General features: G+C 42.5%; 1 protein-coding gene across 1 annotated transcript in view; it reads left to right on the plus strand.

Annotated features, from left to right (window-relative positions):
• ostf1 (osteoclast stimulating factor 1) overlaps positions 1–26,186 on the plus strand; it is a 105,207-nt gene that overhangs the window by 39,722 nt on the left and 39,299 nt on the right. Inside the window, exons 3-6 of the mRNA XM_078567257.1 lie at positions 7,171–7,221; positions 7,310–7,373; positions 8,866–8,919; positions 23,451–23,558. Coding sequence (XP_078423383.1) covers positions 7,171–7,221; positions 7,310–7,373; positions 8,866–8,919; positions 23,451–23,558 — 277 coding nt within the window. The remainder of the gene's footprint in view (positions 1–7,170; positions 7,222–7,309; positions 7,374–8,865; positions 8,920–23,450; positions 23,559–26,186) is intronic.

The raw sequence follows: 26,186 nt of genomic DNA on the forward strand, positions 1-26,186 counted from the left end.
ATTGGCACGTGTACAAAAGAGCGCACTGATCTCCCTGACGCTCAGTGCTGCCTCAGGGAGATCAGCTCCAAATTTAAAAATGTTAGAGACAAAAACAAAATTTCCCTGACATGTCCCCTCATGTGACACTGTCACATGAGTTGGGACATGTCCAACACTTTCAGTGAAACCTTTATTAAATATTTAAAAACCCTCATGAAACCTCATCCCGCCCATGGATGAGGTTTCATGCTTTTCTCAAGCCCGTCAGGGCTTCCGGCCTCCCCACCAACCTTAATGGATCTGCCCGTCCAACCTTAAGTACTTTTTCAATGGCCTCAATAGACCGTTGACAGGTCGGCGGGTGCACAGCTGATTTGGTTGCACTCCCGCTGACCTGAAAATGTCATTTTACGTGTCGGCGAGTGGGCCCCGCCCCCCGCTTGCTGACCTAAAGATCCTGCCCAGTATTACAGAGAGATCTGGATGTCCTGGTACATGAATCACAAAATGTTAGTATGCAGGTACAGCAAGTGATTAGGAAGGCCAATGGAATATTGTTGTTTACTGCAAGGGGAATGGAATATAAAAATAAGGAGGCTTTACTGCAACTGTGCACGGCATTGGTGTGAGCACATCTAGAGTATATGTACAGTTTTGGTCTCTTTATTTGAAAAAAGTTATAAATGCATAAGAAGGAATTGAGAATAGGTTAACTTGACTCATCCCTGGGATGAAGAGCTTCTCTTATGAAGAAAGGTTGAACAGATTGGGCCTATACCCATTGAAGTTTAGAAGAATGAGAGGTGCTCTTATTGAAACATAAGATCCTGAGGAAACTTGACACGGTAAATACCAGAGGATGTTTTCTCTTGTGGAGGAGACTAGAACTAGGGGACACAATTTAAAAATAAGGGGTTTCCCTTTTAAGGCAGAGATGAGGGAGAATTTTTTTCTAAGGGTCATTGGTCTGTGGAATTCTCTTCCCCAGAAAGCAGTGGAGGCTCTGTCATTGAATTTATTCAAGGCTGGTTTGGATAGATTTTTGATGGACAAGGGAGTCAAGGGTTATGGGGGGGCAGACAGGAAAGTGGAGTTGAGACCACAATCCGATCAGTCATGACCCTATTGAATGGCGGAGCAGGCTAGAAAGGTCGAATGGCATACTCCTGCTCCTAAGTCTTATGTACCTATGTAAGTGTTTCCCATCACTGAAGCAGACTAGTTTTAAGCAGACCTTAATGTCTTCATGTTGATAAAATTGGTACTTTGACAATTGTATTTTTTCAACATAGGGGGAGGGGTTAGCAGGAGGAGGCTTTCAATGGAAAGTATTGTCTTTTTCTTCCCCTGTGACCAAACAAATGGTGCAGAATTCAAAATTAAGTACAATTAAGACAGAAGTGATACTTCAGTTAGGTAATGAAGAGTACAGTCTACTCTTAATTAAAAGCAGCTTAATTCTAATGACAAAAATTGCTGTTTTAGTTATGTTACCATGTAAACCAAGCAAAAGTTGAATTGCTATTGATTTTCAAAAGAATGTTAAGCAATGTGATGGAAGCAGGAAATGCATCATTCCAACCATGTTTAAAATGTGCTGCCACCATTGTATTGTGTGAGGAGGTTGCTGAAAGCCGGATGTTCCTGTTGCAGCGAGCACTTCCTGCATCAGCCACATCTGATGCAACGAAGAATCCAGAATTAATTTTCAACTTATTTTGCAGTTGGTATGGGAGACAGAATGTTTGAATTGCTGCTTGAGATGGGAGCTGTAATAAGAAGCTATGAAGAACAGCCAGATTAAAAAAAAACACCTCAAGAGAATTAGACACTAGTATAATGTTCAATATTGGATCAGTTTATCTTCTGTGTACGATGCTTGCTACTCTTCACTAAGGAAATTTGCATAACATGGTTTGATTAAAGAGGAGAGCTATTTAAAGCTTAAGGTAATTAAAATGTTTTTTGAGAACATGTTGACACAATAGTTTTTCCATATTTAGTTTATTCACACTTATGCACAAAAAAGGCAAACACTGGGAAAAGGTCCAATCATGATGCAGGATTGCAGGTTTTGGAATATGCAGTGTGTGGTCAATAAAAAGCAGAAAGTTTGAGAGATTTTTCCCACTTCCACCATTTGCTAATGTAAATGTTGGTCAGTAGGGGGGCAGGCAAGGAAATAAATTCCACGTTTGATACCCATGTCAACATGTCTTTAGTTCTTTGCAATACAGATCAACGAAAAAGGGGGAAAACAACCATTGTGCAGAAACTGAACTGGACTGGGCATATAAATACTGCGACTACTTGAGCAGGTCAAAGGCTAGGAATCGTGTGACGAGTAACCCTCCTCCTGACCCCCCAAAGGCTGTCCACCATCTACAAGCCACAAGTCAGGAGTGTGATTAAAATACTCCCCACCTGCCTGGATGAGTGCAGCTCCCACAACACTCGAAGCCTGACACCGTCTAGAACAAAGCAGCCCGCTTGACTGGCACCCCATTCACAAACATTCACTCCCTCCACCACTGACACACAGTATCAGCAGGGTGTACCATCTACAAGATGCACTGCAGGAATTGACCAAGGCTCCTGAGACAGCACCTTCCAAACCCATGACCACTACCATCTAGAAGGACAAGGGCAGCAGATAGATGGGCACACCACCACCTGAAAGTTCCCCTCCAAGTCACTCACCACCCTGACTTGGAAATATATCAACGTTCCTTCACTGTCGCTGGGTCAAAATCCTGGAACTCCCTTCCTAACAGCACTGTGGGTGCACCTACACACATGGACTGCAGCGGTTCGAGAAGTCAGTTCACCACCACCTTAAGGGTAACTAGGGTGGGCAATAAATGCTGGCCCAGCAAGCGAAGCCCACATCCCATAAATGAATTTTAAAAAATGGTGGAAATCAGCAAGAAAATTAAAATGCTGGAAATACACAGCAGGTCAATTAACAACTGTGAAGAATAAAGACAAGTTAAAAGTATAATGGCACTAAATTTCAAAAACAAGCTTCATGATGGGTATAATAAGTTAGTGTATGGGGTGCTCTAGCCTCCAGTAGATTCAAAATCAGATTGTATGACATTGATTTGGAAGTCTGTGAAATTGCAATAGTTGATAAATAGCATATATATCATAGCATTCTGAAGGAGATGGAAGAGGAAATTTGCAGACCATTGGCTCTCCATGAAGAAATCATTGAGTACTAGTGAGCTCCACAGGACTGGAGTATATTATTTGTTATTTTGCTATTATTTGTTTTATTTTCAGAATCCTATTTTCAAAATATCCACATGAAAGACAAACTAAACGCTATAGGGATCGAGGCTAGAGAATGGAACTGAATAAGAAGTTAAATCTAAATAAGAAACCCAGATGCTCTTTTTCACAAGATATTAAACTGAGGTCCCATGTACTTGGTCAGGAGGATGCCATGGAACTCTTGTTGCACAATCCCTGCTTCAGTCAGCACCACCAAAAGTAGATTAACTGATCATTTATTACTATTTGGGGGACTTCTCAACGTGTGAGCTAGCTACATAAGTGAGTGCACTTCAAAAATACCGTGGCTGTAAAGTGGTTTGGAAGTAACCATTGCAAAAAAAAATTGAATTTTGACATTTTGTAGATAGCCATCTCCCTCATTTTTTTTCACTTGAGAATTGCTAGTGGATAGTTCCAAGCCCATCATATTTATTCTGCAGCTAAGAGAAAATGATCACATACAGCCAATATTAAGGAACTGCTAAACTCTCCATTGGCAATGTTGTAATGCTCCATTATACAATCCTCAATACATAACTGGCTGTTGTCCTTATTATAATATTTTTGTGGTTTCTAGTGTGGAATGCCTTGCAACGAGGATTTCCTTTCCTTACTTTAGGCACAAAAGTGTCCATTTAGTTGAAAAATGAATAGGAATATTTGAAGTCATGATGGTGTAGATTTAAGTAGACTATTGGTTTTGATAGATTTGATTTTGACTATCAAGCCTCACGTTACATGATCAGAAATTGGTCAGGAGCGAATTGGGGATTGGCGCATTCATTAAAAAGACTCCTATCAAAAATAATTGTTGTACTACCAATTAACTCTTTCAAAAAAAAAAAAATTGTTAGGAATACAATTCAACACTGTTGAAGATAAGTATAATAAGATTATGGACAGTGCTATAGGAGAAGTAATATATCTGTACAGAGCAGCTGGTCCAACTTGAATATTGATGGGTGAATATCTGAAATAATGTTGTAATTATCTGGAATTATGTATCATATTAGGTGCATTCATACTGTGGCCAAACAGGCTTGAGTATCAGCCTTCAAATATTTCCAACATGTGCCAATGGCAGATGGTAAGAGCTGGAGAGATTCCTGGTCAGGCATGTGATGGAAAGAAAATTGGAGCCTCTACTATCACTATCCATAGATCTACAACATGCAGGTAAAAGTGCATGTTGCCACAGCAACTCAAACTTCCTGAGTGACTGTAACACACCAGCACCATATATCAGGTTACATAGAGCATAACGTGTGATCCATAGCTTGTTTTTCCTCCTATGATTTCTTAGTTTCTATTAAAGAAAAAAAACTATATTTATTAATATTTAATGATAACGCCTTACCAGATAAAATAATTAATTGTTCTGTTAGTAGCTGGTAATTTTTTCCTCCTCCATCCTAGGCCTACCACATTCTGACTTCAACCTTCTCCGTGCCCCCCACCCTACAGAATTTGTCTCCAACTGGACTTCAAGACCAGGTGGCAGTGACAAAATTGATGAGCCTCAACTTCTTCCAGCTCAGTGTTGGGAGGTCATTGGCTATTGTTTTTGACCCCATCACAAACTTCAGTTTCTTGTCATAGACTCCCTTCCCCTACCTGGAAATACTTACAGGCTGAATAAGATTGTTTGTGACCTGAGTGCCTTGTTCGAACTGAACTGAGATGAGCTTTGAATCCCATAGTTTAACCATTACCAAGACCATCTATTTCCACCTCAGCAATATCTCCCAAGTACATACATACCACAGCTTCTCCTTAGTCACTGGACCTTTAACAACTTTGGACTTGATTAATTGCAATGCTCGCCTTGCTGCAATTTCTGCTGCTCCCCCCCTCCTCCACAAATACCAATTTGTTCACAATTCTGTGCCTATGTGATTTCCTGCACTTTGTTGGAATCGCCTATCATGGGTATTGATTAGTAATATATGTTGACTCCCTTTGCAACAGTCATCAAATTTTAAATACTTTGGTTTTTCAATTGCTTCAAGACCACCTTCCCCCTCCCTTACCTCATCTCGGCAATCTTCTACAGACATATACCTCCCTCACATCCTCCATGTGCTTTGGCCCTCTGACTGACTCATGTGCAAGCCCTCTCTCTGCCCCACCATTGGTAGCAGAGTTTTCAGCCATCTTGTAGCTCTTTCCCTAAATTTCATCTGCTTTCAAAGCCTTCACCTTTGCAACTAAACTTTTAGTCACACCTCCACATTTCTTCCTTCCTGTGTTAGGATTATTTTATTTCTGTTTTGAAGTGCTCTCACAGTTTTACCTTGCATATTCTCTCATGTACAGTGGTGCTTGTCACTCCTGCAAGCAATCCAAGCAGCTCATTTTCAGGACTGTGCCTGTTACTGCCCAATAGCTAAATGTATGATAGTGAAACACAAATATGCAACAGCAGTATCCCTTGTGATGTAATGTGAATATTATGTCTTTTATGCATGCTATCACATGAATTTCTTCAATCATTTTGACAATAGGCTGAAACATTTGACGAGTTGAGATGAATGTTAAATTATTTTATTTCAGAGACAGCAAATTAATGTACAGTGAAAGTCAAAACAAATTACATTTATTTAGCTCAATCTGATTTGTTTCCTTATCTATAGGAAAAAGAATAAACCATATGTTGTCCCTTTTGTGGCCTGACTGACGTTTTTTGGCAGCAGTTTTCTTATTATTACTGAGAGCAGAAAAATGCAAACATTTTAGCTTCCAGCTCTCAGTCTCAGGTTCACACCTTGCAATCTCTTGTTTAAAACCTGCCTGTCTCGTCTCATCTGTTAATTCTTGCCCTCAAGCAAAGGGGAAATGTCTCTGATGTCATCTTAGGCCTGTAGCAGGCTAGTTGTGCAAATTGTGTACTATATTCGCTATGTGGACCATGCCCACATAAATGAAATTGTCGTGATCACAATGGATGTGAAAATAGCCCACCTGTGACAAGATGAATTGTTCAATGTCTTTTGGTGATCCTGGCTATGGCCTGGGATGAGGCAACAGGTTCTCATTGTATAATGAGGCTTGTTTGGCTTTAATACAGAGTCTTCAGTGCCGATGGCCTTTGTTATTGTGCAAATTCGCTTTGTTCTATGGCGCAATATTTAAATGTTATTCAGTCCAAAATCCTTGCATGAAGAGAGAGCATGATCAAAAAATACCGAAATGTGATGAATGCTTTGGGCTTCCTTATACATTGAAGGTGCTGTGCAACTGAAAACTTTTGTAGATGTTCTTGTTGTAGCAGTAAATATGAATTTGTACCATATTACAATTCTTGGGGGTGACCTGCTCTAGGTTCCTGACAAATCTTTGAACTGCTGCAGGAGCCTGATTGAGCTGTTAAATATTTGGTGTTGAATAAGTGGAATTAAAACATAGCTTACTGAATTAATTTGTCTGTGTGAACACTTAACGATGCTGCTATTCACATTTGGGAACTGTTGCTCTAAAATCTGTCAAGTACTTAAGGTTTTCCATCCAAGTAGTAATATTTTTCATACGACCTGACTTATATAAATAATCAGCACATTAGTAAGTTATATATTATTTTAACAGACCAATGAATCATTTGAATATACTTGACTTCTAATCCTTATCTTACTGCTTGCAAATTACGATTGTGTAATTTAATGTCTCTTTGTCAGATTAGAGGGTTTTTTCCAGTAGATATGATAATTATCTGCACATGTCAACATGCAGGTTAGGCTGAATGGTCCGTTTTGTGTTGCAAGTTCTGTATATTTTTATGAAATCGTTAATTACATAACCACAAAATGTGCAGAATTCAACATTTGTCATGTAATCAGTTGGTTTCACTTTGTAATGACTAGTATATTTGATAACTTTGCTTAATTGAATATGCCTTTTTGTGTTTTTTTTTAGCCAGATGAATTATACTTTGATGAAGGAGATGTACTTTACATTTCAGATATTGTAAGTTCTCAATCAACTATATATCTTTGCATGTTTAATTCTAGATTTATTAATATATGTTACTTAAATTTATTATTTTTATTTTAAGAGTGATCCCAATTGGTGGAAAGGAACTTGCAGAGGCCGATCAGGATTAATTCCAAGTAACTATGGTAAGCATAGGGAATTGTGCTATTATTTTTCAATTCACTTTAATGGTTGGCTAACAATGGCTGTTGTATTTTTTAAGGAAGTGTTTGAAATATGCACAACCTTACTAAACCCTAGCTTGCTTACTAATACCTCCTCTATCTTCAGGCCGAGAACAAGAACTTAGGCCCAAGCATTCTGAGGCCCTTTCAGAAAATCCCTTTTATATTGCAGTTAATTTCATGAGGAGTGGGGTTGACCTGCTCATCCATGTCCTCCTTTCCTATAGGTTTCCAAATTTGTGAAGGCCGCAGTCATAAACAGGACCCAAAATGTATTTTTTTTAAGGAGAAGAAAAGTTTGAGTTTTTTCCATTGGAATAAAGTTGGATTATTACTTCAAATTAAATATTGTGACCAGAATTTTACGTCCTGCGGGAGGGCACGCGCCTGACCCGTCCGGCTGTGAAATAGCACCAGATGATGTTGGGCAGGTGTCCCAATGTCACCGCACACTCGCATGATATCTTGCTTGGCGGGGCGCGTGTGGCAGTCGGAAGTGCGCCTGCTGACAATTAAGCAAGCAATTAAGCCCATCAAGGAGGCATTGAAAGCAATTTTTTTTTGTGGCCCATCCACTTTTACAGTTGGTGGATGGGCCAATTGGTCAAGCGGCCTTTACATTTTTGCACAAACCTCCTTGATCCTGAGTGCGATGAAATCTCCATGGGGAAATAAAATAGAGAGAGATATCTGGGGACTGGTTTTTAATGAGGTATGCTTTCAGATGCTTGATTGTGCTGCATGGATATATTTTGCAGCATTTTTGTTGTTTTGTTTATTCTGTGGAGGTCTGCAGCTCCCTGAAGCAGCTGTCTGTCTTTAGGGAGCTCACCGGAAGTGCTCACCGGCACCCACTGTGACATCAGCACCCGTCTTCTTTCCGGTCCCACCAGCAGTGCTGAGCCTTTCTCAGCAAGTGTTTCAAGCTGGCTGGCAGCTAATTGGTCAGCCAGCGTGAAATTGTGGTCAGTGGCCCATTTCCCGTCTGCTCCCGGGCCCGCTGATCGCACGCGCCCAACGGGTGAAAAATTCAGGCCTGTATGTATATTAATGTACATTTCTGTTCATTCTTTTATTTTCTCCATTTATTGTAGTTTTCAGATTTTCTTTATCATGGGGAAATGCTTTCAAAATCATATTTTCAGATTGTCTGCAGCAATGGCTGTACTGCTATTACATTTATATTTCCCTGGGAAACAATACGTATACAGAACACGAAGGGAAAGGTTCCAGAAGAAAGGGATGTTGAACAAATCCTTCCACGGGTGTAAGATCATTTTTAAAGTGAAACTCAAACGGAGGCTGAAAGGTTCTTTTTCAGTTTAACATACAGGATGCTTTCCAATTTTTTTTCTGAGGATATAACAGCCAATTATTGTAACTCGGTGTTCAGAAAATTTGGTACAACATTTAGTTTTTCTCGTGTGAAAATTAATTTCTAATTTCTCCACAGTGGCTGAGCATGTAGAGTCAATCGACAACCCTTTGCATGAAGCTGCCAAACGAGGTAAGTAACGTTTACAGAAGTAACTAAGTGCAAGATGATATTTCTACCAACTTCAGCCATAACCCTTGAGAATTTCTTAAAGATTTTTCTCTGTGTGTGTTTATAAATGCAACTTTCGTATCACTGTGAAACAGTTGCAATTTGACTAGAATTATTTCTAGGTTAGAAAAGTGAGACGCTTGAAACAATGTGAATTCAAGCGCCACACCAGAGATTTGCGCACTTAAACAGTGTAGACCTTCAGTGCAGAATTGAGAGGATGCTGCACTGTTGGAGGTCCCATTTTTCAGATGAGACAGTTAAACCAAGGCCTCCTATGTCTTATGAGGTGGACGTAAAAAATCCCATGGCCGTCTTCAAAAAAGAGCCGCAGAGTTCTCACCATGTCCTGGCCAGCATTTATCCCTGAACCAACACTATCAAAATAGGTATCTGCTTTATTTTATTACTGCTTGTGGGACCTTGCTGTGTGAAAATTGACTAACATGTTTCTCCAGGGTATAATAGTGATTACACTTCAAAGGTCCTTAATTGGCTGTGATTCTCTTTAGGATGCCCTAAGGATATGAAAAATGCTATGTAAGCGCATTGCTTGGGATGTAAAAGCATTGCAATGCTACAACTGTTTTAATAACTGTTTCAGACACATACTTTTTAAACTTACCTGGAATGGATTCAGAGTGCTCTGATCCATGGAGATTCGAATTTGGAATCAGGTAATATGAAGCTGAAAGCAAAATACTGCGGATGCTTGAAATCTGAAACAAATACAAAAATTGCTGGAAAAACTCAGCAGGTCTGACAGCATCTGTGGAGAGGAAGACAGAGTTAACGTTTCAGGTCCACATGACTCTTCATCAGAAGTAAAGAGAAATAGGAATGTGGTGCAATATAAGCTGTTTAAGGGGGGTTGGACAGGTGAAGCTGGATAGAGGGCCAGTGATAGGTGGAGGCAAAGGAAAGATTGCCAAAGATGTCATAAACAAAAGGTTAAAGGGGTGTTGACGGTAGTGATATTAGCTAAAGGACGTGCTAATGGTGACATTAAGAGCAGAAAGCAGGATGAGCAAGTGACAGATGGCCCTAATGGGGGTGGGGTGGGGGGAGGGGATCGAAATAGGATGAAACAATATGGAAATAAATTGTAAAAATAATAATAGAAATATGTGTGAAAAGAAAAATATATTTATAAAAAAATATATATAATAATTATTAGAAAAAAGGGGAGAGGATGGAGGAGAGAGTTCAAGATCTGAAGTTGTTGAACTCAATGCTAAGGCCGGAAGGCTGTAAAGTGCCTAATGGGAAGATGAGGTGCTGTTCCTCCAGTTTGCGTTGAGCTTCACTGGAACACTGCAGCAGGCCAAGGACGGGCATATGGGCATGAGAGCAGGGTGGTAAGCGACAGGAAGGCCTAGGTCATGCTTGCGGACAGACCGAAGGTGTTCCGCAAAGCGGTCACCCAGTCTGCGTTTGGTCTCTCCAATGTAGAGGAAACCACATTGGGAGCAGCGAATGCAGTAGACTAAATTGAGGGAAGTGTAAGTGAAGTGCTGCTTTTGAAAGGAGCGTTTGGGCCCTTGGACGGTGAGGAGGGGGGAAGTAAAGGGGCAGGTGTTGCACCTTCTGCGGCTGCATGGGTAGGTGCCGTGGGAGGGGGTTGAGGTGTAGGGGGTGATGGAGGAGTGGACCGGAGTGGACTGGGGTGTCCCAGAGGGAACGGTCCCTATGGAATGCCGACGGGAGGCGGGGGCGGGGTGGTGGTGGTGAAGGGAAGATGTGTTTGGTGGTGGCATCATGCTGGAGTTGGCGGAAATGGCGGAGGATGATCCTTTGAATGCGGAGGCTGGTGGGATGATGTGTGAGGACAAGGGGGACCCTATCATGGTTCTGGGAGGGAGAGGAAGGTGTGAGGGTGAATGCACGGGAGATGGGCCGGACATGGTTGAGGGCCCTGTCAACCACCGTGGGTGGAAAACCTCGATTAAGGAAGAAGGAAGACATGTTAGAAGAACTATTTTGGAAAGTGGCATCATCGGAACAGATGCGAAGGAACTGAGAGAATGTATGAATATGAAGATAATACTGGCTGCTGGAACTACCACTGCAGCTGGCAGTATCAGCTTGGTATAAGCTCATAGATAATAACGTTGATAATAGAAATCCATAGAGTTATAGAATGGCTACAGCACAGAAGGAGGCCTTTCAGCCAATCATGTCCATGCTGGCTCTCTCCAAGAGCAATTTAACTTATCTCATTTCCCTGTAGTCCTGCAAATATTTTCACTCCAGTTCTTATTCAGTTCACTCTAGAAAGCCTCAATTTAATCTACTTCCATACCTCTCAGGCAGTGCATTCCAGATCCTAGTCACTCACTGTGTAATATCAAATTGCCTCAGGCCACCTTTGGCATTTTTTGCCAGTCACCTTAAGTCTGTGTCCTCACAAGCCTTCCAGCAATGGAAACAATTTCTCCCTTCACTGTGTTTAGACTATTCGTGATTTTGAACAACATCATCAAACCTCCTCTTCACCTTTTCAAAGGAGAACAACCCCAATTTATCCAATCTACCCACATAACTGAAGTTCCTCACTCCTGAGACAATTCTCATCAATCTTTTCTGCATCTTCTCTAAACCTACATGTCCTTCCTAAATTTTAGTGCCCAGAATAGGACACAATACTCCAATTGAGGCCGCACCAGTATTTTATTAAGGTTCTTCATAACACCTCACTTTTATACTACATGCCTCTATTAATGAAGCCCAGGATCCCATGTGCCTTTTCAACCGCTTTCTCAAGCTGCCCTACCACCTTTAACGACCTGTGCACATAGACCCCCTATGTCACTCTACTTCTGCAACCCCTTTAGAATTGTACCCTTTATTTTGTGTTGCCTCTTTTCATTCTTCCTACCAAAATGTGTCACTTCACAGTTCTCTACATTAAATTTCATATGTGATGTTTCTGTCTATTCTACCAGCCTGTCTGTCACTTTGAATTCTATCACTATCCTCCTCACAGTTCACAGTACTTCCAAGTTTTGTGTCATCTGCAAATTTTGAAATTATACCCTGTACACGCAATGCCCAGGTTATTAATATAAAACTAGTGGTCCTAGTAGCAACGCCAGGGAAACTCGCTGTACACCTTCCTCCAGTCAAAAAAAAACTGTTCACCAATACTGAATCCTGTCATTCAGCCAATTTCATGCCCTTGTTGCTGCTGTCCCTTTTATTGCATGGACTTCAACTTTAATGGTAAGCCTATTAGGTGGCACATTATCGAAGGCTTTTTGGAAGTCCAAACTTGGGAGGTGCGACAGTGAGGATGCTACCAATCAACTGCAACAGGACATGTATAGGCTCGCAGAATGAGTAGACAGGCGGAATTTGTGAAGTGATGCATTTTTTTATTCTTTCATCAGACGTAGGCATAGCTGGCAAGGCAAGCATTTGTTGCCCATTCCTGATTGCCCTTGACAAGGTGGTGGTGAGCTGCCTTCTTGAACCACTGCAATCCAACTGGTGCAGTTAAACACAGTGTTGTTAGGAAGGGAATTCTAAGATTTTGATCCAGTGATAGTGAAGGAACAGTGATATAGTTCCAAGTGAGGACGGTGTTTGGATTTGAGGGGAACTTGCAGGTGATGTTCCCTGGCGTCTGCTGCCTTTATCCTTCTAAGTGGTAGCAGTGTGGATTTTAGAAGCAGGGGTCTTTTTTGAAGGCTGTCACTGAAATTTTCTTGAGGGTTACCTTTTTTTGGGTGGGCTGGGGGGCGGGGGGGGCTACTTTTTAGTTTCCAAGGTTCCTTTTTCATTCTCACTAACTCCTTTATTATGGAATGCAGTCACGTGGTATCGTTACCTCTGAGTATTTCCAGTACTTTCCGTTTTTGTTTTCTGGTTTCCGGCATATGCAGTATTTTGCTTTCATCATTACCATATTTATTTGTGTTGAATATTTTTTAGGGTTTCCTTCTTGAGATAGATAAGGTAGAAAATATACCAGCGCGTGCGTGCACATGTGCCTGTCCTTAGCATCCTGTGCTTGCTGACCTACGTTGGCTTCCAGGCAAGACCTTGATTTTAAAATTCCCATCCGTGCTTTCAAATCCCTCCATGGCCTCACCCCTCCCTATCTCTGCAGTGTCCTCCAGCTCTGCAACCATCTAAGATATCTAATTCTGACCTCTTGTGCATCTGCAATTTTAATCACTCCACCATCAGTGGCCATGCCTACACCCTAACTTCTGGAATACCCTTCCAACACCTCTTTGCTTCTCTACCTCACTTTCCACCTTCAAGGCATCATTAAAACCTATCTCTTTCATCAAGCTTTTGGTCATTTGACGGTCTCCTTATCTGACTCAGTGTCATACTCTGTTTTATAATGCTCCTGTGAAGTGTCTTGGAACGTTTCATTGTTAAAGGGTTGGACTGTTTGAGGAAGAAATTTTTACTCCACAATATACTCCAAAATTCTAACAGGGCTAGACAGACTGCGTGCAGGGAGGATGTTTCCCCTGGTTGGGGAGTCTAGAACCGGGGCCACAGTCTCAGGATATGGGGCAAGCCATTTAGGACTGAGATAAGGAAATATTTCTTCACTCAGAGTGTGGTCAACCTGTGGGATTCTTGACCACAGAAGGCTGGGAGAGTGGGTCACTGAGTATATTCAAAGAAGAAATTGATAAATTTTTGGATATTCGGGGCATCAAGGGGTATGTATGGAGAGAAAGCGTTTGGATAGACGATCAGCCATGATCATATTGAATGGCAGAGCAGGCTCGAAGGGCAAAATGGCTTACTCCTGCTCCAGTGATTACATGCCCAGTGATCTATGTTGTTTTAAAACTGGGACATAGATCACAGCTTTGTCAGTTTACATCATGTAGTGTATCTCATGAACCTTCTGCCCTGGGTCTCCACAGGTCCTTATTGATGTCAGGGAAGTATTATATCCATACCTTTGGTCTACCTATGCCCTACCTGTCTCTGTCGGCTCTTTGAAAGAGCAGTCCAATATGTCCCACTCGCCTCTTTTCCCTTTTTCACCCCTTCAAGTTTTTTTTATCCAATTCCCTTTCGAAAGTTACTGTTGAATCTGCTTCCATCATCCTTTCAGCCAGTGCATTCCAGATCTTCATAACTCACTGCATAAAGAAAAAGGGTGAATGGACTTTCCCTGCAACACTCCAAAGATGCATGATTCCAAAAAATATTAATTACTCATAGACTTTTTAAAAAAAAAAACCCCTCTTATTTGACTGACTCATCTTACAATTCCCTTTCAGTACTTAAAGGGATTCACCTTTAGATCAGTAATCCAACCATGTGGTTCTGACGAGATTATTGTTAGATTGAAATTTCTGACCACAGTACAGTCTACTGTAGTAACTGGAAAAAAAATGGAGGAAAATCCCTTCAACCATTCTTTAATAAAAGCAGTATTGGCCTGGTAGCCCCTTTTCCTCTAACTCAGAAATGTATAGATCCTAACTCTGCTACAGGATTTTGACATATGATCCAGGCCCACATTCAGGCGCAGTGCTGGGGAGGGCTGTATTGCTGAAGAGTTGTGTTTTTGAATAAGACATTATTACTGAGGCCTCATCTACAGGTTTAGGTGAGTATAAATGATCCATGGCCCTTTCAAAAGAGCAGGGAGTTCTAGTGTTCTGGCCTAGATTTATCCAACTGCCAACACCACCATAACTGATCAACCGAGTATTTTATGTCGAAACATAGATAAGTTGCAACATGTAAATGGGGCATTCAGCTCTTCATAGTCATATTTACCCACCCTGTTCCCATACCTCTTAACCTCTCTATGGGCATCCATTTGCCTAATCTAATCTTGATTGGTTAACATAGCAACTATGTCAACAATCATCTTGCAAATTAATCCTACAGCCTCACAACTCTGAAGAAGTCTATCTTCTTTGCTATAAAGCTCTTAGGTCTGATTTTGTACACATTCCGGGAATAGTGGAAAGATGGCCTGGATGGGCAGTTGAGAGGAATGACGGACTGAATGAGGAAGTGTGGAAGATATCTTAACCTGCTGATTTTGAAGATGTCCTGTGCATTTAATTTTGGATAAATTCTCTCTGCTATCACTGGACCCTGGGTCTCCCGCCCTTGCTGCTCCTCCAATCACAGATTCTGTCCCTGGAGGAGCAGCAAAATTAGAAGAAAGGGAGCCTGTGATTGGAATAGCACTTGGGAGACAGAATCTGCGATTGGAGGAGCAGCTTTTCATAGATTCTGTCTCTTCCACATCCCGGTGATACTTTTCGTTCACTGGTCGCCCGTCAATGATTTTTTCATTTTGGGGGCTTTGGAGAGTGAATTCGCCCATTGCATCATGTATTTTGAACCATGTTTGGAAGGTGTTGTTGAAGGAGCCTTGATGAGTTGCTGCATACTGCTGCCACTGTGCATCAGTGGTGGAGGGAATGAATGTTTAAGGTGATGGATGGGGTGTCAATCAAATGAGCTGCTTTTTTCTGGATGGTGTCAAGCTTCTTGAGTGTCAATTGGGCTGCACACATCCAGGAAAGTGGAGAGTATTCCATCACACTCCTGATTTTTGCCTTGCAGATGGTGGGCAGACTCGGACCTTACAGATGCCTCTTCCCCAGCAGTCCTCCGAGTGCCAGGGAGCTTGGCTGAATCTGCCTCCGGCTGCGCACAAATGCCTATGCGATGACCACCAGATTGCAAACCCGATCTAGGGTTCTAGATCGGTGCTCTAGATCTAGGTCCCACTGAGGTGTGTGCCCCTGCGCTGGTGGAGGGGTGGGCAGGCGCTGTGACGGGTCTTCCAAGCTGCTTATTTCCAGCTCATCAATGGACGGGGTGTCCTCTTCACTGGAGATGTGAACTTGGATGGAGCTGAAGGACTGGCTGGCTGAGGGTTTCGTTCACTTGCGAGAGCCCCCTGTGAACCAAAGTAAGGATAATTAGTGCATGGCAGCAGAGTCTAAAGCAGGAGAGAGAGTACTCTCAGTTGTGTTAAGCGAGGGATGATATGCTGCAGGATTTTCACGGGTGTTTGCCATCAACCTTACTGTTGCCGCAGGCACGGTCCATGTCCTCACCAGTCAGTGTGATGGCACGGTCCTCAAAGTGAGTGAGGGGCTTAATGTGGGTCATTATACCCCCAGTATGGGACTTCCCCCTGTTGATGTGAGCAGGCTTCTCCTGCACGAAAACAGATGGAGAGAATGTGAGCAGGACACATGGCACTGCATAGAATGCATGAGCGGAGCCATGGACAGGATGAGGATATGAGCTCAAGAGAGTATGAGCCTGATGGAGATGTGAGGGTGTGTGAGAGAGTTAGTGGTGTTCCTTGATGGTGCCCCTGGGGATGTGTGATGAGTTTGTGTGTGTGAATTGATAGTGATGAAGAGTGAGTTACCCTGGAAGAATGGATGAGACCATTCATCCTCTTCCTGCACTGGATGGCTGTCCGCTTTTGCGGGGTGTTGGTGCTAACCACTGCTGCCACCGCCTCCCGTGCTTGATTGGTGACCTTGCTTGCTGGCCTTCGCCCAGAGTGGGGGTAGAGGACATCGTGGCTGGCCTCCAGTTCATCCAGTAGGCGCTTCAGGGAGGCCAGCCACGGAGGGCTGGGGACAAAATGTTTCGTCTCTTTGGCAATCATCAGTACCTAGCAGCTTCCTATCCTTGGAGAGTGCTAGTTTCTTGCAGGGGCGGCCTTTAAATATGGCACCTGGTTTACTGAAGGGCTAAGTTGAAGGTGGGCGGGTGAATCAGAATGCCCAGCATGTTTCCCGGGAATGTATAATGAATGAGGTGGGAATGGGATGATACGGTGTGAAAACCCGTCATTGCAGTCAGCAGGTAAAACATCCCTTTTCCTGCCCGCTACCGCACTTGGGGCAGAATCGTCCCAGATAAGCACTAAGTGTCCTGTTATCACATCTTTTATTATAGATTCTAGCATTTTCCCTCCTGCTGATGTCAGGCTAACAGGTCTGTAGCTCCCTGTTTTCTCTCCTTTCTAAATAGTGGGGTTACATTTGCCAACCTCCAATCTACAAGCACCATTCCAGAGTCTATAGACTTTTGGAAGATGACCACCAATGAACCTGTTATCTCTGCAGCCACTTCTTTCAACACCCTGGGATGTGGATCATCAGGTCAGGGGGATTTATCTACTTTAACTCCCGTTAATTTCTCTAGTACTTTTTTTTTACTAGTATTAAAATCTTGCAGTTCCTCATTTACACTTGTCCCTTCATTCTCCACTATTTCTGGGAGGGTTTTAGTGTTTTCCTCCATGTGTCTGCCTTAAAAGTTGCTGTTTAGTTTCTCTGCTATTTCCTTATTCCCCCATTATGAATTCTCCTGGCTCCGGTTGTAATGGACCTACATTTGTTTCTGCTAATTTTTTTTTACATACCAGTAGAAGTTTTTACAGTCCGTTTTTATGTTTCTCGCTAGTTTACTGTCATTCTGTTTTCCCTTTCTTAATTGTTTTCTTGGTCACCCTTTGCAGAATTATTAAATGCTCCCAATTCTCAGGCTTAACCATTTTTTTTTTTGCCAATTTTATACTCCTTTTCCTTTGGTCTAATGCAATCCTTGATGTCTTTTGTTGGCCACAGTTGGAACACTTCCTTGCTGGGTTTTTGTGCATTAAAGGAATGCATTTTCGTTATAAGCTATGAATTAGTTCTTTAAATGTTAGCCATTGCCTGCCTACCATCATACCTTTTAACATAGTTTTCCAGTCTACCATAGCCAATTTTCCCCTCATACCTTCATAGTTTCCTTTGTTTAGATTTAGGACCCTAGCCTCTGAACTACATCACTTACAAACTTGATGTAAAATTCTATCATATTATGGTCACTTTTTTCTAAAGGCTCCTTCACAACAAGATTACAAATTAGTCCTTTTTCATTGCACAATACCAGATCTAAAATAGTTCGTTCCCTAGTTGGTTCTTCAAAGTACTGCTCCAGAAAACTATCTTGCATACGTTGAAGAATTTGTCCTCTGCAACAATTACTCTAATTGGGTTTACCCAGCCTATATGTCGATCGAAATCCCCCATGATTACTGTATTACCCTTGTTACAAGCACCTCTAATTTCCTGATTTGTACTGTGATTTTCATTACCGCTACTGTTTGGTGCCCTATAAACAACTTCAACCAATGTTTTCTGCCCCTTGCTGTTTCTTCTTTCCACCCAGACTAATTCTACGTCTTAATCTTTAGAACTAAGGTCATCTCTCATGAGAGTATTAATGGTCCCTTTAATAAACAGAGCTACTTCCCCACCTTTTCCCAGCTTCCTGTCCTTCCTGAATGTCACATACAGTTGGATATTCAGGTCCCAGCTTTGGTTTCCTTGTAGCCACGTCTCTGAAATGTCTATCAGGTCATACATACAAATTTCTGTTTGAGTTGACAGTTCATCTGTTTTATTGTGAATGCTGTGGGCATTCAGATACAGAGCCCTTAATTCAGTCTGTCCCCAGGGCATTAGCCTGGGCCTCAGAATTACTCATCCAGTGACATTATCACTACGGGGTGAATTTTTCCAATGGCGGGTGGGCTGTTTGGGAGCGGGCGGGCGCGGAGCCGATCACCACCCTTGATCGGCTGCACGCCACCATTTTATGTGGGTGGGCCAATTAAGGCCCGCCCAGCGTAATGCACAGCCGGTAGTGCTTAGTGCTACCTGTACGGGCGGGGGGAGGAGGAGGGAGAGTCAGGGCCTGCGCTCTTTTGTGCATGCATGCGAAAGAGCGCAGCAATCTCCCTGAGGCATGGAATTGCCTCAGCGAGACTAAGTAGATAATAAAACTTTTTAACAAATAAAGTAAAAAAATTATTAAAACATGTCCCCTCGTGACAGTGTCACATGAGCTGGGACATGTTTGTGAAGTTTACAAAATTTATTTAATTATTTTGTAAAACCTTCAGGAAAGCTCATCCTGCCTTGGATGAGGTTTCCTGAAAAACGCAAAGGCCGCTTGGGCTCTTCACCTGCCCGCCAGCCTTAAGGTTGGACAAACAGTTTTATCAATAAGGTAAACAACTTTTTTAATGGCCTTAATAGGCCGTTGACAGTTTGGTGGGTGCGCAGCCACCTCCAGCGCGTGCCCGCCGAACTAAATATCGAAATGACGTGTGATGACATTGGGACGCACGCCCGATGTCATCTCAAGTCATTTTACGTGTCGGCGTGTCAGGCCCACCCCTGCACGCCGACGGCAATATTCTGCCCTATATCACCATCTACCCCATTCTCCATTTTGGCACGAGATATAAGGAGAGGCAATACAGATTAAATGGCACAGTTCTGAAGGGTATACAGGGACAGTGGGACCTGGGAGTGCATAAGCATTTATCTTTGAAGGTGGCAGAATATATTGAGAAAGTAGCTAGCAAAGCATATGGCACCTTGGGCTTCATAAATAAAGGTATTGAGTACTAAAGCAGGCAAGTTATGCTGAACCTTTTATAAAGTTTTGGTTATGCCACAATTAAAGTATTGCATCCGGTTCTGGTCACTGCACTTTGGGAAGGACGTGAGGGTGCAGAGAAGATTTACCAGAATGGTTCCAGGGATGAGATACTTTATCTACAAGATTAGTTTGGAGAAGCTAGGTATCAAAGGAGATCAGGGGGAGATTGATAGAGGTGTACAAGATTATAATAAGTTTAAATAGGATAGACAAAGAAAGGCTTTTCCCACTAGCTGATAGTATAAGGACTAGGGAGCACAGGTATTTTACATGGCAAGAGGTAATGACCTGAACTCATTGCCAGTGAGGGTGGCGGAAGCAGAGATCGTGATGATTTCAAAAGGAAATTGGATAGGCACTAGAGGGATAGAGCAGTGGAAATAGTATTGATTAAATTGTTCTACAGAGAGCTGGTGTGAGCATGATAGGCTGAATGGTGCTCTGACTTTAAGTTCATATACACTACATCGACTGCAGTGCCTTCAACGATCCTCTGTTACCTCATTAAAAAACTTAATCAAGTTAGTTAAACATGATTTTCCTTTAATAAATTTGTGCTGACTTTCTTTAATTAATCCATACTTGCCCAAGAGACTGTTAATTTTGTCCTGGAATATCATTCCTAAAAGCTTTCCCACCACTGAGGCTAAGCTGACTGGCCGATAGTTGTTTGGTTTATCTTTACTTCCTTTTTAGAACCAAGGTGTAAACAAGAGTAATTCTTCAGTCTTCTGGCACAACCTCACATATCTAAGGAGAATTTGAAGATTACGGCCAGTTTTCCTGTTACTTCTGTCATAAGAATGTGCTTTTTGAAGATATGATTTCTGATCTTTTCACTGGCTGGATTTTAAACTGGAACCCTATATAGACAATTGTGGTTTTTTAAAAGAAACAGCCCAGACAGGCCGAGCTGCTACAAAACACAATTTTGGATTCCACAAAGTTGGAATGAAGAGAGACAATCAGCTCCTCTCTCTCCCCCACTACCAAGGGAGTGTGAAAGACCCCACCTCCTGGCTATTCACACCACACTGAAACTTTGCAGATGTTTCTGAGATGAGATATCAACATTGAGTTATGGGTTCTGAAACAATAACTGCAGCAGGCATGAACTAGTCAAGCCCTTCTGGAATATACAACCAGCAAGGTATTTCAACAAAACCCTTATCAAGCAGGAGAGAGGAAGAACAGTAAAGGACAATGTTGAACTGAAACAGGCTGTTGGAACCATATGCCTTCTCTCTCTCTCTCTCTCTGTGTCCAGTTTAAGTGTCCACCTTGAAAAGAAAACTGCGAACCATGATCTTTTAAAACATGGAAATCTTCTCCGTACAACTGCATTCAGGAGAACAGCTAAGCTAAATGGTTGCAATGTGAATCACCACATCGAGACCAATCAAGGGACAACTAAACCTATACTCCATTTTTTTCTTTCATGGACTGTAAAACCCCTATAAGCCTATCCTCTCACTTTGCCATCTGTACTTGTGTGTGCGTGGGCCGGGATTAATGTGTGTGACCATATGAATGGTGTCATGTTTTACTTTTTTTTAGCTTTGGAATAGTTTCAGTAAACTTACCTCATTCTTTGTTTAACCTAAGGAAACCTGAGTGAGTAATTCTCTACAACTTTAACATGTTAATTATGGGACATTTACAGAATTGCCAAAGCACATCCTCTCTAAATTATTAAAAAGGAAAACAAACCCTGTTATGGTCAAACGAGGAGTAGGAGGATAGGGTAGTCATTTCACCCTTTCTCGCCTGGTTGTAGCACTTCCTTTAGCCTCCTTGGACACATCCTATCAGTCTTATCAGCTTTAAGTACAGCCAAACTTTCTAATGATTCCTCTATAAATTTTTATCCCACCCCGTATCTCAACTATATCCTCTTTCACTATGCCTTTGGCAGCATCTTTCTTGGTAAAGACCAATGCAAAGTACTCATTTAGTACCTCAGCCAAGCCCTTTGTTTCCATGTGTAGTTCCCCTTTTTGGACCCAATTGGGCCCACACCTATTTTTATCCTTTTAATATTTATATGCCTATAGAATACATTTGTATTCCCTTCCATGTTAGCTGCCGTTCTCTTAGCACTCCGTCTCTTGTATTTCCTTTTCACTTCCCCTCTGAACTTTCAATACATAAGCCTGGTTCTCACTTGTGTTATGAGTCTGACATCTGTTGTACACACCCTTTTCCTGTTTCATCTTACCTGCCAACTCTTTCAAGGTTCTAGGGCTCTGGCTTTGGTTGCCCTACCTTTGCCCCTCATGGAATTTACCTCAACTATACCCCAGCCAACTTCTCTTTAAAGGTAGCCCATTCTGTTGTTACAGTTTTTCCTGCCAATCTTTGATTCCAGTTTACTTTGGACAGATCCATTCTCACCCCACCTGAAATTGGCTTTCCTCCAATTAAGCAGTTTTACTCTAGAGTGCCGTTTTCCACATCTAACTTCAACTTATGACACTATGATCACTGTTGCTTAAATGTTCTTCTAATGACACTAACGATCCAGCGATGTTCATGTTGAGCCGGTAACGCACTATCCAGAAAAATCTCCTGAAGAGACTTGAGAAACATCTCCTGGTCTCTGCCTTTTAAACTATTGCTATCCCTGTGTTAGGAAATTTGAAGTCCCCCCTTATGACTACTCTATAGTTCTTGCTCCTCTATATCTTTCCCACTAGTTGATGTCTTATAGAATAAACCCAGTAGTGTAAGGGCACTTCTCTTGCTTCTTAACACTAACCAAGCAGATTCTGTCTTCGACCCCTCCAGGACATCTCTCCCTCCAGCACTACAATATTCTCCTTGGTCAATACTGCCACCCCTCCTGCTACCTTTCCTTTTCAATCTTTCCTAGACACTTTTTGGGCTGATTTGGGTGTATTGGGAAAATAAGGGAAGCTATATTAGGATGGCTGTCTAATGCATTTCCGCTGCCAGGAAGCTTTCAAAGAGGCTGCCTGGGAAGTGGACCAGCTGACCGCTCCACAAAACCATTTAACATAGTTAAACCCTATTTAGGGGCTATTTTATGGTTTTGCCAGCATTTTGCCAGTGTCTCAATGCCCCCCAACCCCCGCTGTGTTCAGAGGTCACCAGCTCAATGGAAAGAGGGCTGTGTAAAAACATTTACAGCCAGGACCAACCCAGTGGAGGGATCTTTCCTCCATCCATATGTTCCTACAGGTCTGGCTGCTTTGTATTCCCATTCCCCTGCTAAGTTAGGCTAAACCCTCTCCAAAGCATGAGCGAACCGCCCCCATGGGCACATTGGTTACGGTTGTATTGAGGTGCAACTTGTCTGGCCTCCACAAGCTCCACCTTCCCCAGAACCAGCCCCAATGTCCTCAGAATATAAAACCCTCTCTCCACACAATCATCTGCTCTATCTTCCCATCTCTGTACTCACTAGCGTGTTGCGCCAGAGGTACTACCTTTGAGATTCTGCTTATTAGTGTCCCCTCTAGCTCCCTAAAATCTCCTCCAGAACCTCATTCTTCTTTCTGCCTATGTCATTGGCACCAATATGGAACTGGACCTTTGGTTGTTCACCCTTCCAGCCCTTCCGTGGCACAAGGAGGCAATCACGCTTGCAGTCACAGAAATGCCTGTGCATTATCCTAACTGTTGAATCCCTATCACGCTTGCTTTTTCCAATCTTCCTCCCTCTCCTTGGAGTTTCATTTGTCGTTAAGTGAAGTTGATGTAAAATCTACTCAAGTGAAATACAGCACCAGATATAGCGTATTCAAGGGAGGCGGATGGTCATCAGACTTGCTGGTCAGTTCCTTTGCCAAACAGATTTTCAACAAAACTCTAGACAGTTAAAATGTTTTATTCATTTAGGCAGATTAGCTTTTGATTTTGCATTTTTTCTGTAGCTGAGAGGATGTAGAATACACCTTCTCTCAAACTGCTGGCTGATTTGTGTCCTATATTCACTGTTAAGACTGAGATTTTTTTTTAAAAAAGGCTGTACTCATGCTGGCACTTAAATTTTTCAGGGAATGAAAGCTGGCTGAAAGAATGTTTAGACAACAGAGTTGCAGTGAACGCTCTCGACAAAGCTGGAAACACAGCTCTCTATTGGGCATGTCATGGAGGACACATGGGTAAGGCTCTCTAGCTGCCTAAAAAAGGTTCAGAATTATGTCAACATCGGGGAGGATTTTGGTCTCGTCAGGCGGGGACAAGCGGGAGCAGTCGGGAAGCCGACCACTGCCCATGATTGGGCCCGGACCGCAATTTCATGCTGGTGGGCCAATTGAGGCCCGCCCAGTGTGAAACGCGTGCTGCAGCGCTCAGCGATGCCTGTGTGGGCGTGGGGAGGATCGCTTTGCACATGCACGAGGGTGCGCGCTGGAAAATCTCCGAGATGCAGAGCTGCCTCAGGGAGATGAACAGTTTAAAACATTAAAAATAAAGATTTCTAAAATGTTATAAAACATGTCCCCTCATAACATGTTTTATAACATTATAGAAATCTTTATTTTTAATGTTTCACACTGTTCGTCTCCCTGAGGCAGCTCTGTGCCTCAGATTTTCCAGCGCGCACCCTCGTGCATGTGCTGCTGGAAACCTCATCCTATTCTTGGATGAGGTTTCCTAAAAAATGCAAAGGGAGCTTGGCCCTTTTGCCTGCCCGCCAACCGCAAGGTTGGATAGGCAGCGAAGAATTTCATTCAATTACCCTTTTAATGGTCTTAATAGGCCTTTTTAATTGTTGGTGGGCACGCTGCTGAATCTGGCCCGCGCCTGCCGACCAAAATATCGCGCGTCATTTTACACTCGGTCAGGTTGTGCGCTGCCCGCCTGACGAACAGAAAATCCTCCCCATTGTTACATTGTTTTTAATTTTTAAGGCCTATTCAGGATTTGCCGTTGCATTTTAAAAAATACCTTTGTTACTGAGCAAAAATCACATTTGGGTCAAATTGTTTATCTGTCTGCCTTCATTGCTTTGCATGTTGTAGGCTATATTTTTAAGCATTTTTGAGTTGATTAATTAAAGGTATTATACAAACAAAATATGAAGCTATTTAGAATTAAGGAAACTTCTTCCCTTCAACCAACACCACCAATAATAATAGTTAATCATCATTCCATTATTTGTGGGATTTGGATGGTGTGAATTGGAGGAAAACTTGCAGTTGGTGGCGTTCCCATGTGACTGCTGCCCTTGTCCTCCTTGGAGTAGAGTGCATAGATTTGGAAAGTGCTGTCGAAGGAGCCTTGGTGAGTTGCTGCAGTGCATCTTGTAGATGATACACGCTGCTGCCACTGTGTGTCAGTGGTGGAGGCAGTGAATATTTAAGGTAGTGGACGGAGTGTCAATCAAGCGGACTGCTTTGTCCTGGATGGGGTCAAGCTTCTTGAGCACTCATCCAGGAAAGTGGGGAGTATTCCATCATTCCTGAATTGTGCCTTGTAGTTGGTGGACAGGCTTTGAAGAGACAGGAGTTGAATTGCTTTCTGCAGAATTCCCAGCCTCTGACCTGATCTTGTAGCCATAGTATATGTATGGTTGGTCCAATTCAGTTTCTGGTCAATGGTAACCCCCAGGATTTTGATAGTGGAGGATCCAACGATGTTAATGCCATTGAATGTCAAGGGGACATGGTTGGATTCTCTTTTGTCGGGGATGGTCATTGCCTGACACTTGTGTGGCGCGAATGTTACTTTCCACTTATCACCCCAAGCCTGAATGTTGTCTAGATCTTGCTGCATATGGACGTGGACTGTTTCATTATCTTTGGAGTTGGGAATGGTGCTGAACATTGGCAATTGCACAATGAACATCCCCACTCCTGACCTCTGATGGAGGGAAGGCCATTGATGAAGCAGCTGAAGGTGGTTGGGCCTAGGACATTATCTGGAGAAATTCCTACAGTGATGTCTCTGGACTGATATGATTTACCTCCAACAACCACAGCCACCTTCATTTGTGCGAGGTATGACTCTGAGCAGTGGAAAATTTTCCCCCTGATTCCTATTGACTCCAGTTTTGCTAGGGCTCCTTGATGTCATTTGGTCAAATGCTGCCTTGATGTCAAGGGCAGTCACTCTCACCTCAACGAGTTTAGCTCGTTTTTGTCCATATTTGAACCAAGGCTGTTATGAAGTCGAGCTGAGTGGCCCTGGCAGAAAACAAACTGAGCATCAATGAGCAGGTTATTGCTGAACGAGTGCCGCATGATAGTACTGTTGATGACACCTTCCATCAGCTGGATGGTCAAGTGTAGACTGACGGGAGGGCTAATTGGCCAGGTTGGATTTGTCCTGCTTTTTTTGGATAAGATAGGAAATTGAGGTGGGATTAAGGTAGAGTGATTAAAGTCATGTGGTGGGGCATGGAAAAAGCAAAAAAAATTAATTCTCCCAATCTAATTATCTTCTGAGGGAATGAAACCCTTTGGGACCCGAGAGGTTGTTCCACAATGTATGTTACTTAGCACGTTGTCACAACTCTCTCACTACTGAATTCTTAAGCCCTAACCTTTTTAGCCACCTTTATGGGGAACTAATGAGTTAATAGGAAAGTTTAAACCACTGCATTAATTCCTAACTAATTCATTCTATCTCCAAGACCTGCAACAGTGCACCCTGCGAAGGAGCAAGCTATCTTGGACAGCAGCTTCTGTATTTCTGCATTTAACTGCACATGCTTAGATGCCAGAAGTTGCTGTCTCATTTACCTCATTATAACTGTAAGCGATGATAGCCTCACTGCTATTATGGCA

Source organism: Cetorhinus maximus, chromosome 2 (genome assembly GCF_964194155.1).
Source record: "Cetorhinus maximus chromosome 2, sCetMax3.hap1.1, whole genome shotgun sequence".
NCBI classification, from domain to species: Eukaryota; Metazoa; Chordata; class Chondrichthyes; order Lamniformes; family Cetorhinidae; genus Cetorhinus; species Cetorhinus maximus.